The 13,053-nt window shown below is 32.3% G+C and overlaps 1 protein-coding gene and 1 non-coding gene across 3 annotated transcripts in view; one reads left to right on the plus strand and one right to left on the minus strand.

Moving 5' to 3' along the window:
- LOC100811473 (callose synthase 9) overlaps positions 1–6,669 on the plus strand; it is a 58,612-nt gene extending 51,943 nt beyond the window's left edge. For both annotated transcript variants that reach the window (XM_006606522.4, XM_003556514.4), the window contains exons 48-53: positions 2,506–2,664; positions 2,747–2,849; positions 4,935–5,054; positions 5,523–5,573; positions 5,664–5,846; positions 6,236–6,669. In XM_006606522.4, the coding sequence (XP_006606585.1) occupies positions 2,506–2,664; positions 2,747–2,849; positions 4,935–5,054; positions 5,523–5,573; positions 5,664–5,846; positions 6,236–6,472 (853 nt within the window). In that variant the 3' untranslated portion in view covers positions 6,473–6,669. The remainder of the gene's footprint in view (positions 1–2,505; positions 2,665–2,746; positions 2,850–4,934; positions 5,055–5,522; positions 5,574–5,663; positions 5,847–6,235) is intronic.
- Positions 6,670–6,854: 185 nt separating this feature from the next.
- Positions 6,855–6,994, minus strand: MIR1533 (microRNA MIR1533). Its single transcript, NR_048642.1, has one exon. It is a non-coding gene; the product is annotated as a microRNA MIR1533 (primary transcript).
- Between the last annotated feature and the right edge of the window lie 6,059 nt (positions 6,995–13,053).

Consider the following 13,053-nt stretch of genomic DNA (forward strand, 5'->3'; position numbering starts at 1 on the left):
CTGTTCCAAGGTCAGGACATGCCTTAAGCCTCAACATGAGCTTATAGTGATATTTTGAGGCAATCTACCAATGAAGCATCACTAGTAGGAATCACATACAAGACCTGGGTCAATGTAGTTTGATTACTGCTTGGTCCTACTTGATTACCCCTACGTATTAATTGAACTCATTTATAAAGAAAATGATGGTTGTAGCCTTGATAGCAAACAGAGGTGTCATGCCCAAGTGCCAGATTTAGCATTCACTAGAGCCTCAATAACTCGATGGACCTCCTCAGTGAGTAACAGACAGAAAGTAATAGAAAGAGAGAAACTAAAATTTGTGGATCCACAAAAGGGAATAAGACAAGGGGATCCACTAGCCCCTCTCTTATTTAATATTGTGGCTGAGGGCTTAACGGGTTTAATGAGAGAAGCAATAAAAGCAAACAAGTACAAGGGGCTGCTGGTGGGAAAAGATGGAATAGAAATCAGCATCCTGCAGTATGCAGATGACACCATTTTCTTCAGTGAAGCATCCGTGCAAAACGTGTAGGTCCTCAAGGCAATACTCAGAAGTTTTGAGATGGTATCAAGCCTAAAAATCAACTATGCAAAAAGTCAATTTGGGGCGGTTGGAAAATCTGCCGAATGGTTGAATGATGCTGCCTTGTACTTCAATTGTAGCTTGCTAGCTGTACCGTTTACCTATTTGGGTATCCCCATCGGGGCAAACCCAAAAAGCTGTGTGACTTGGGAATCCATAGTTAAAAAATGTGAGAGTAGATTAGCTAAGTGGAAACAAAAGCCATTATCTTTTGGAGGCAGGGTGACTTTGATAAAGTCAACCCTAAATTCAATTCCTATCTATTTTATTTCTTTTTTCAGGATTCCAAAGGTGGTACACAAGCTAATCACAATACAAAGAAGTTTCTTATGGGGTGGAGATATGGATAACCACAAAATTGCTTGGGTTAGCTGGGAGACAGTATGTCTATCAAAAGAAAAAGGAGGCCTGGGAATTAGAGACTTGACCAAATTCAATCAGGCTCTCCTAGGAAAGTGGAAGTGGGATCTATTTCACCATCAGGGAGAACTCTGGGCTAGAGTGTTGGACTCCAACTATGGAGGTTGGCGGAGCTTGGATGGCAACAATACACCTCAAGCAGTCTCCAAATGGTGGTACGACCTGAAAAAGGTGTGTCATAACTCGGGAGGAAAGCTGGTTCCAACAGGGCATAAGATGGAATGTAGGGTCTGGTTCAAAAGCTAGATTTTGGGAAGATGGATGGACAACTGATGGGAATGGTGTCTGCAGTGGAGGAGGCTATTGTTCGAGACTGAAATAAGTATGGGGGCTGATTTTCTGGAGGAAATACAAGCTATTAATATAAATCTCCAGCAATTGGACAAATGGGTATGGACAAATGATACCACTGGAAAATACACAGTTAAAAGTGCATACCAATTACTGGACAAGAACTCAAAAGATGATAACACAAATGGAATTTTTCATGCCATATGGAAGCTAAAAATACCAAACAAGGTAGCATTTTTTGTCTGGAGATTAATGAGAGACAGACTGCCCACTAAATTGAACTTGACTCGAAGAAATATCGACATCAATGATACACTCTGCCCATTCTGTACAGAAAAGGAGGAGGATGCAGGGCATTTGTTTTTCAGCTGTCACAGAATTAGGCAGATATGGTGGGAATCCTTGTCTTGGATCAACATGGTGGGATCTTTTTCGCAACACCCAAGGCAGAATTTCATGCAGCACTCATTCTGCAATGCACATCTTGGTATCAAGTCACAAAGATGGTTAATTTGGTGGGTGGCACTAACTTGGAGTATATGGAACCATAGAAACAGAATCGTATTTTCAAATGATAGCCCCAACACCAGTAAGATACTGGATGATGCCATTTTCTTTTGCTGGGTTAAGGAACCTAGAAAAAGGATTCGACAATCCTTTCCATCAATGGTCAAGTCATATCAGAGAAGGGTTTTGTAATTAGTGGAAAATAGCTCCACAGATAGGGATCACCAATATATACTTAGAGTTTTGGTTCTTTAATCCATCATGATTAGTTTTGTATTAGGGAACCAAACCTCCACATGGGACACTTCATACGACTTGTATTGAAACTTATCTAATATATAATATTATTTTTGCGGATCAAAAAAAAATTATGATTTCATTCCCGATTAGATTCAGTTACAACATAGCTTTTATACTAGATCTAAGAGTCTTGCAACGCAAGCTTCTAACAGTTAGTTACCAGCTTTCACTGGAGAGAGAGGTTTAGTGATTGCATCTAACTGAGGGTTAGCAGAAATTAACTGAGCTTATTTGACTGCTGTTATTCCAACTGCTGTTACTCTAAGCACTCAAATTGTTTGGGCTGATGGTTTTAGAATACTCTTGCATGTTTTTGTTTATGAAATTATTCTCGTTTAGATTGGATACCTGTTTTCCTTTTCCTGGAATGTAATAATTGTATTCCTATGTTTTGTCCTCAGGTTGGAGGTTGCGCTTTTGTTGATAGTATATCTTGCTTATGGCTATAATGAAGGTGGTGCACTCTCATATATTCTTTTGAGTATAAGCAGTTGGTTTATGGCTCTATCCTGGTTGTTTGCTCCATATTTATTCAACCCATCTGGATTTGAGTGGCAAAAGTAAGTATTATCTATTTATCTTTGTATTCTTCCTGGCATGTCTCATGAGTCATGATTATTTTCCTTCACGGTGCTTTTTTAGGGTGGTGGAAGATTTCAGAGATTGGACAAATTGGCTACTCTACCGAGGTGGAATTGGTGTTAAGGGAGAAGAAAGCTGGGAAGCTTGGTGGGAAGAAGAACTGGTAATTAGTGTTTTGCCTTAATCAATAAATGTTTTTTATTGCTTTTATATATTTTTACCCTTATCTATTAATATGGTGTTTGTTAATTTAACTCCCATAAAATCTCAAATAAGATAAGTACAATGATGTCTTACAGATGTATGTATCCTATAGGTTCTATCTGGGTATTTGTGCTGTTGCAGCTGCTTTTCTAAACAACAATATTCACTAAGAACATCGGGCACTATTCTAAAATAGTAGTCCAACAGTGATAAAATAAATTGGACACTTCTTTAGGACTCATTGTTGTAGAGATGATAATGTTCTGTTGGATCTTAGATGTATGGACATACTAGTGGACAAGATATGATTATGAACGAAGGCATTAATTAAAGAGAAAATTGGGGTAACATCTATTGGAGAAAAAATGGTAGAATATCTCCTTGGGCATTTGAGCATGTGTGAAGAAGAACTATAGAAGCCCCAATAACGAGTTAAGATCAGATATAGGGTAGCCCTATTGTTAGAGGCAGAGGAAGATAAAGAAAAAAATATAGGCAAAATCATTAAGAAGGATGCTGGAAATACGAGTATTTTAGGAAATAAGTGCATTTTTAATGTTGTTCCTCTTTCCTAGTAGTCAGATACTTTGTATATAGCTAAATTCAGTGCATATTAGGAAGTAGTGATAACTCGCTCTCTTATAATTTGTATTTGGCTGTGATTATCTTTGCAATCCTTATAAAATATAAATAGATCATTCAGGTGATGCTCAAGCACATTTAGAAGGGAAAAAAAACTGTTTCTCATTTTAGTACAAATGATTTAGAGGTCAATGGTTTTTATAGACATGATTCACAACAAAACATTATACAAATGTAATACAAAACAGATTCAACAGCAAGAAATAACAACAAGGGAATGAAGAAGAACAGGTGAGTACTCAATATTGATTGAAGGAAAACAGAAAATTACAATAGAGGATGAACCCCTAATGTCCCAGAGCTATGCTCCGTATAGAGAAAAGCTATTTTCTCTACCTTAAGGCAAAAGCCATAATATCACCCAAAAAAAATTTTTCCTCTTCCCCTAACCAACACCTGATGATAAAAAGCAAAAGACCATAACAGAAAATATTTATTCTCTCTCCTCTAACAAACTCCAAATCCCCTTTTTCCTAATTTGCCCTCTTCTTCCTACGAGTATAAACGATCCACTCTCTTGGGTTTTTGATGTCTCATTTGCCATTGGCTCCTTAGGCCCAATGACCCCCTGATCCTTATCAAAATGATTTAGAAGTTTCTCAGTTGTTTCAATGGTTTTTGTGAATACCAAAAGTGTGGATTTGGTGAGGAAATATATAAACTGTGAAAGGGTGTGTCCACTGTTTATTTGAATTAAAGCACCTTAACAACTTGACACACTTTAGATCAATGGTAGTGTGTGCGTTACTTTCTCACTTTACATATTTCCTCACTTTAGACGAGTTAAATCCCAAAATTTTGTTGCAATATGCAATGTGAGCAGTTGTCTTGGTTGGAACAGATTGCCTATGCTTTTAGGGGCATTTCTTTGTTGCATATATCACTGGATCAGATTGCCTATATGAATTTTCTCTAATGCATCACTCATTTCATGGGAGTTTTCATTTCTGACATGCAGCCTACACAGCTTTATTAAGATTCTTAATCTCCTTGGTTCCATTTCTGGTTTATCATTCATTTATTTATTATTTGTTACAATTCAAAATTTATCTTTCAAATTCGGCTCTGGATGCAAAGTTGGATAAAGATGACGGGTAAAGGCTGTTGGTCATGCTTTCTTCAGCCAACTGAAATTGATTAAAACTACTGGAAATGCAATCTATATTAAGTATATATTACTTGCTTAATAATTTAGTTAGATAATATAATTAATTTGCAACAGTAAGAGCAAGCTAATCCATGAAGTAAACATTCTCTCTTCCTCAAAATGATAGGCTCTTCAATGGTTAGATAATATAATTAAATTTGTCATATATTCCCTCTCAATTTAACATTTGGTTTCATCATTGTTTGACTTTATTCAAATATCTGTCTGAATATTCATAAATTATTTCGTCTACAGGCTCATATCAGGAGCTTGGGTTCAAGGATAGCAGAAACCATTCTGAGTCTTAGATTTTTCATCTTTCAATATGGTATCGTGTACAAGCTTAATGTGAAAGGAACAAGTACTTCACTGACGGTATTACCTGCTTATATACAAGCTTATTTTTCTTGTTTCCAGTTTTTGTGGAAGTTGTGTGATTAATTAATAATTAGTGTACACAGGCTTTTATTTATGCTGCTTACATGTTTTCTAGTCCAAGATGATTCCTAACTTGACTTTCAAATTACAGAACTCGTTTTAACTATACAGTTAATACCTAATTACTCGCTTATCGCATGCTTAATATCTGTAATTACTCTTACCGTGTATGTGACATGTATTTTATCTATGTTTCCTAGGTATCAGCCACAGCTTTCTGTAGTGACGATATTTGTTTTTTGAGAGTTGACTTCTTTGGTTCTGTTTAAATTATCCATATATATAGGATGGCTTGATTCGTTCTATATTTGACAAGTGTTAGTATGCAATTCTTTTTACATATTTACATGTACAGAATATGAACAGGTTTGTGAACTGACCGCTTCTGTTTGGCATTTTGTATAGGTTTATGGTCTCTCATGGGTAGTTCTGGCTGTGCTTATAATTCTTTTCAAGGTGAAAAATATGTGTTGTGTTTGTGCTCCATTTAGATGTGTATGTTGGTAATTTTGTATCTTGATGCTATCTTTTATTCTTGAACAATAGGTATTCACCTTTAGCCAGAAGATATCGGTCAATTTCCAGCTTCTTTTGCGCTTTATACAAGGAATCTCCCTTTTAGTTGCACTGGCTGGTTTAGTTGTAGCAGTTATATTGACTGAACTGTCTTTACCGGACATATTTGCTTCTATGTTGGCTTTCATTCCTACTGGTTGGGGAATTCTGTCAGTGAGTTTTCTTTTCCTCTGAACCATGTTTATTATTTGTTCTTTACGCAATTGGATTGCCTGTCTTAGAATTTGGACTTTAGGACCTAATTCAATCGCACAAAACCAGCTTAAAAGGTGAACAATTGCATTTGTTAAAGAAACAAAAGAACAGGATCCTCTACATGTTCTTTTCTTTTAATGAAATTGTACCTTGCCCATATGGATGCCAAATTGTTTCTATTGACATTGTTTGACATCTAGAATCTTATACACTTGTCCATTCACTTTTTTGGGGTACGAAGAACACTATTCAATGTGCTGAAATGGAGCTGATTTTGTACACAATGGATTCACATCTCATTTGTATGCAGTGCCTCTTATTTTTGTGCTTTGATTGTCCATGTTTAGATTGCTGCTGCCTGGAAGCCGGTGATGAAGAGGTTTGGACTATGGAAATCTGTTAGATCAATTGCTCGGCTCTATGATGCTGGTATGGGAATGCTCATCTTTGTACCCATTGCCTTCTTTTCGTGGTTCCCATTTGTATCAACATTCCAAACTCGCCTAATGTTTAACCAGGCTTTTAGCCGAGGGTTAGAAATTTCTCTAATTCTAGCTGGGAACAATCACAATACTGGGATATAGTTGTATTTGGTTCATGCCTTGTTCCTAAACGTGATACGATCTATGGTGTCTATTAAATTTTGTGGGGTTGAGTCGGTAATTTTTTTTAGGAAGCCTAGATTTTCTGTAGGTCTCGTCAGTATTGTGAATACCTGTATCATCAGTATTAATTCTCTTATATTCTTCCATCTAACCAAACCTTCCAGAATTGAAATTCAGCACTGCCTACTTTTAATAGTGCAAAATCTATTTAGCTAATTTGCTTAGACCCGTTCTCTATAGGATTAATTTGCATAGACGGTCAGATTTTACAACGCAATCAGCTACCACTAAGAATAAGCTTGCATTTAAATTATGTGACAAGAGCAATTATTCTTGTGAGACCACCAATGTCTCTTCTATCACCATTAGTATCATTATTATTTTTATTATCATTATTGATCATGGCCACTATCATTGATAGAGACAATGATGGTGATGGTGATAGTAATAAAGGTGATGATGATAGTGACAATAATAATAATAACATATGAATAATTTACATATAAAAAAACATATTAATGATTCCTTAAAGGTTGTTAACAAGTATATCTTAATCTCAATGATATATTATTTTTAATCTTGATACATACATTATTAATTATTAATTATTCATGTATTCTCATATAAATAAGTATTCACATATACAAGTCACTTTTTCTATTTATATACATATTAAATTAAGAATAAATAGAAATATATTTTAATCTTAAAATTTGTTAACATAAAAGGCTAAGGTGTTATTTCTCGATAAAATATAAATGTTTTCCTTTTTAAGATGACTAACATTTGATTGTGCATACTCTTTTCATACTTAATTGTCAAATTATTCATCAAGTAATCAACACAAATAGACCATTTTTGGCACTCATTAAAATTAAAATCAAGGTGTTAAAATTAAAATCAAATGTATCTTAAAATCATGATATAAGCTTTAAAAAATCATCATTCACATGAATTGCATAAGAATTGTAATCATTATAAATCTTAAACCACTAAAATATCACAATTTAATGTAGATCAGTGTTATATATATATATATATATATTAAAAGTAGGCTCCATTTCAAATAAATTTTATCTAAATATTGACTTTGTGATATTAAGAAAATCCCACATGTAATTATCATTTTTGGCTTATCCCAAAAATTAATTTTATAATTAGTTAATTATATTTTTTGTGAATTTAGTTTCAGTCAAATTAAGATAACCATGACTTGGGAAATCAATGTTCTGGTATCACTATTGGGTTCAACTCTCCCATAAATAAAATTACTCACATCCACAAAGGATCGTGAGAACACACAAAGATTATACCTTAGAAAAAATAATAACAAACACAAGAATTGAACATGGTTCGATATCTCTTGTCTACATTCACAGAATCGTCTCAAAACTATTTCACTATCACAAGAATGATTACAAGATTGTAACCACTCCAAATAGTGTATCACTCTATAAACCCGAATATTTCACTCAATGGTTACAAGAAATGATAACACTCTCACACAAAGACATTTTTCTCTCAACAAAGTGATTTTGTTTCACAATCTTTCTTCTCACACACTCTTTTCATGTATTGTGTTTCTTCACTAATTATCTTCTCTATTTATAGTGAAGATTGTCACCAACTATAATAAATAAACTCTTTTGAAAGTTGAAATAAAAATAACTTTCAATGCATCCATTCAACTAAGGTTCATCTAGTAAAATATAATTTTTCACTTTGTATTTAAGTCACTTAAACCTTAGTGATAAAAATTCAATTCCCAATATGCATGCACCTTATCTTTTGACTTGAAACTCTACACCATATATTACATCAAGCGTAAGCATATGTTTCCCATCTATCTAATAAAGAATAATACCCTATAAAAAATCCTATTAGAGAATAACTCCTTTTCAGGCATAATAAAACCTATTACAGGCTTTGATCGTAAAATGCGAAATAAAACATGGAGGTAACAATTGAAACTTTCTGAGACATTAATTAACCTTAAATCAAATTAAAAATAAATAATGGAGACTAGTTGGAATATATTTTAATTAATATTAAAAATTAAAATAGAATAAGTCCTTACACATCCTTTTCATGTGTATAAATCATAAATACTCATCTTTCACATTAATTTAATATGACGATGATAGACATTTTAATTAGATATGTTTGGTTATATTAATATGATATGATAATATTATCTTATCTTTTATTATACTCTATTATTTTAGTGTATTTTTTTATTCTGATGGGAGTGCTAGTGTAGGATTAATAAGACATGATAAGCTCACTCTCTGCATAATATAATATATTAAATATTATTATTATTATTATTATTATTATAATATGTCTATAATTATTTATTATGCAAAAAATTTATATATATCAAATATTTTAAAGGAGAATTACTTGAATAATTTTAAGAATTTTTTTATAATCTTCATAATTTGGAGAAAAAAACTGTTTTAATATATATATATATATATATATATTATTCATTGGAACAGCAACTTTGTTATATGAACATAATTTACAATGAATCGTATTATTATATATGATTTGTTATCTAGTGCGCATCAAATGCTAAATAAAATTAAAACTTATTACGTTTTTATTTAATATGTTCTTATATTATATCCTATTTTATCTTATTTTATTATATCTTATTTTATCTAAAATTATCAAGGAGTCATTTATGTCTTGGTGTTGTAAGACTATACAATAACCTTGATTAATTAATAATATAAATGTAATATATTCATAGGTGAGAGTATAAAGATAGATTTACTGTGCATAAACCAAAATTACATTGAATATTCTCTTTAAAAAATCACATTGAATATCAACCGATATCATCGTTAATAGGACGGTCATTGTATATGGCTAATGGGGGAGTCACCCCATATGATGTTTTATTGGAAAGCCATCATCATATGAGTAATCATGTTTTTAACTGGTGTGTCAATGTATTTTTATATAACTTAATATGAATCTAAACACGCACAAGTATTTGATCGATCGGTTTTAGAGTTTAATTTTTATATATTATTAGTATAAAATTCATTTTTACACATGCATATAATAACTATTCTTTTTTACTGAGCATAGTAAAGCAATTTCGGTATTTTTTGCTTCGTATTTACATTTTAATATAGTTTTACTATTAATTTAATTTTAAAATAAAAGATCTAAATATAGATTTTTTATTTTAAAATTAATTTTAACCAAAATCATCTAAGTGCTCAAAACACCTATTCTTTATCTAGTGCCTTCATTGATAACTTTCATTATTTTAGAAAATTGAATTAAAAGTATAATGAGATTTATTCTCACTGCATTTCAAATTACATAAATATTATTATACATAAAAGATATTTTTACAAATATGAAAAGGTTAGTGGGGGCGTTTTTTACAAACTCAAATCTGAAATATATTGGTAATATATTATAATATCTTGTTGGTAATAAAAATTAAAAATTCAATACTTTTTTATAAGCATGAATTAATGTAAAAAGAAATGGTAAGATAATTTAGAGTTATTTTTATCTGATATAATTAATAAGAATGACGAGAGACTTTGACCATAGAATGGAAAACATATAGAAGATGGAGGTAATAATTTGGGAAATGCTGATATTAAAATATATTTGAATCTTCAAACTCAGATCCTTAAAACACTTTCCATATATTCTGAATTATATTGCAGAATTCTCTAATTTGACACATTGGACTGGCCAAAATATTGTAGTATATCTAAGTATTAAATATTGTTCCAAAGCCAAATAAATTTGTTCTTGACGGAATTAGTGCAATCAAATGACACAAATCTCCTATAAAATGTGGCCATCATCATTCACAATTCCATTGCTTCCAACAACCCAATCGAAGCCTTATTGGTGAAAGGGTTGAAAACATGTCCCTATCCCCAGAAATTACCGACGTCGACGGCACCGACTTTCTCAAAGCCCAACTTCTCCGAATGCCACCAAATTATAATAAGGTTGTTGCTGTCGGTAATGGTGGCGCTAATTCAAAGCCCCCATGGTTAGATCATCATCATCATGAAGGCAAAACCCTACTTTGTGATCATGATAACATTATTAATACTTTCAAGAACCTAATTATATGTGACCACGACGTCGAACCAACAGACGAAGATGATGATGATGGTGGCATCCACACCTGCCCAAACGTGTTTGAGACCGAAAGTGATCAGAGAAAGAAGATACTGATGGCCATAATCCGAAGGAGACATCTCTCTGCTGCAGCGGGAATTGGAAACAACAAAAGCAAAGTCTTTGAAAAAGAAAAACTACTGAGTCTGCTGTTGAGGTTGGATGAGCAAAATTAATTGCTGGAGGTCTCAAAATCAAATAGGACCCTGTAGAGTCCAACACCTAGTTAATTAGGCTCTTTATTTCTTATCAATGCTTGTCTTCTATTTTCACTGCTGTTTAATTCAGAATTAATATATTATCTGGCTTTCAAGATAATGTAGTTCCATAAAATCATAATTATTTTTTATTTCAATGAAATTTTATAATCCTTATATACTTTATTAGAATTTACAATTTAACAGTTTCATATTCTACACTAAGTTAATTGTTAGGTCGTGGAACCGCAAAAGTTTAACACCAATTGTTATAATTGGTCTCGTTCATCTAATTAATAATAAACTAAATGCGTGTTTTATGCCAAATATTATGAAGATACACACTTTTTTGCATATCCTAGCTAGGTTTTTAAAGGTTTGGAGTTTGGACAATTGTTTATGCTTGGACTAGCTAGTTTGGATGTCTTTCTCCTTTGGGCTTCTCATTACCTCCCACATATCAAGAGGAGATGTATGTTGTTATGGCACGTGATTGTTTGGTCAAATGTAGAAGCAGAGAATTTCTGTAGGGGTCTTTTGATTTTGTTAATTTGATAGATAGATTTCACAAAATCCTTTTCTTGGATTCGGCTAAAATTAGCTAAAGAGAAGAACAAAAATATTGTTTTGTGGTCGGAACGGTGCATTAATCAATAAGGATGCATGAGAAGGGGATACTTAATTGATTCGGTGTAAACTAGAAGAAAAGGGAACGGATATATATGCTAAAGGGAAGCTAGATAAAGGTTCCAAGGTTCTACAACACTCCTAGCTAATTTATGGGTTGAAAATTGATATAGGGCGTAAGGATAGGAATATGAGGTTATTATGAGTTAAGACTAACATTTTACTGCAGCTTATCACACACCTTACTGACCTATTAGCGGATTGTAGGTGCTCTAATCATTCAATAGCTACAATTTTGATGTATAACATGCAAGAATAATGCATTATTAGGTAAAATGCATGTATTGGTTTTGAAGATGTATTAACTGTGCTGCAAATCTTTTTTTTTCCCCTCTATATCTTCCATGGAAAGATGGCTTTATTCCTCATGTAAATTGGGTACTCGTTATTAACCAAATTGGCCATGTCTCGTGCTAAATGTGATTGCAGTATCTTTTTTTCCTATAAAAAATTATGTTAATAAATATTTTAGTAATCATGTTACCACACACTATAAATATTAATTTTGATCATTTATGAATAGTTGTGTAGACCAATTGTAGTTATTTTTTTCACATTAATCAAGAAATTCTCACTTGTGACACCTCTTATAATGTATATATATGTGTATATGAGACAGGATAAATTGATACAAGGTGTTAAACTTTTATATTTACATCTAATCATTATATATAATTGAAAGGCCTTATAAAATTAATAGATTAAGTTTATAAAATTTTAAGTAAATTCAAACTAATTGATACTTTATCAGATTAATAAATTTATTTTGATAGATAAATAATTTATGTGAAATTTAATATACACAGATCGTCAATGTTGATACAAGTAATTAAGGATTTGAAGTTAACTTTCATTTTTTTTATGGATGTGGGGAATCAACTAAAGGATTCCTCTAGCAATCAAATTTCATGTATAAAAAAGATGGTATATTTTTCATGTATCTGCAGGCTCTAATTTGATTTTGCACCTCCAGCTTCAGGTAATTTTTCAAATCCAAGAGTTCGACCTCATCATGTTGTTGCATATATTTATGTAGAATCAACATAATTAATCAAAGGAAAAAACTCTCAGCGAACTTCGAAACCTGAAAATAGAGTGGTGGTACCTTGACCTGATTGAAGAAGAGGGGCTTCTTGGTGTTAGAGGTCTCGTATTGTGACGTGGCTCTGTATGTAATCTTCTGGTGCAAAATGGCCACACCATTCAATCAATATTTCTACGTGCAATTTGTTTTGATAATCGACCATTATTTTGAGATGGAATATTGGGAATTAGCTTTTTCAACTGTTCTACAATTATAACTGTCTAACTTGTGCATTACTGCTGGAAATTTAATTTAAAAACGGCTTAATACATTTTGAAATTAAAAATTCAAATTACAGAAGTGTTTGAAAACTCTTCTAGAACTTCATTATTAAAATAAATTGAGGGAAAAAAAGGTTATGCACTTAATGCAAAAATAATTTCGTAGTCATGATAAATTATCATGTATAAAAAATTTGTTGA

This window comes from Glycine max, chromosome 20 (assembly GCF_000004515.6).
Source record: "Glycine max cultivar Williams 82 chromosome 20, Glycine_max_v4.0, whole genome shotgun sequence".
Taxonomy (NCBI): domain Eukaryota; kingdom Viridiplantae; phylum Streptophyta; class Magnoliopsida; order Fabales; family Fabaceae; genus Glycine; species Glycine max.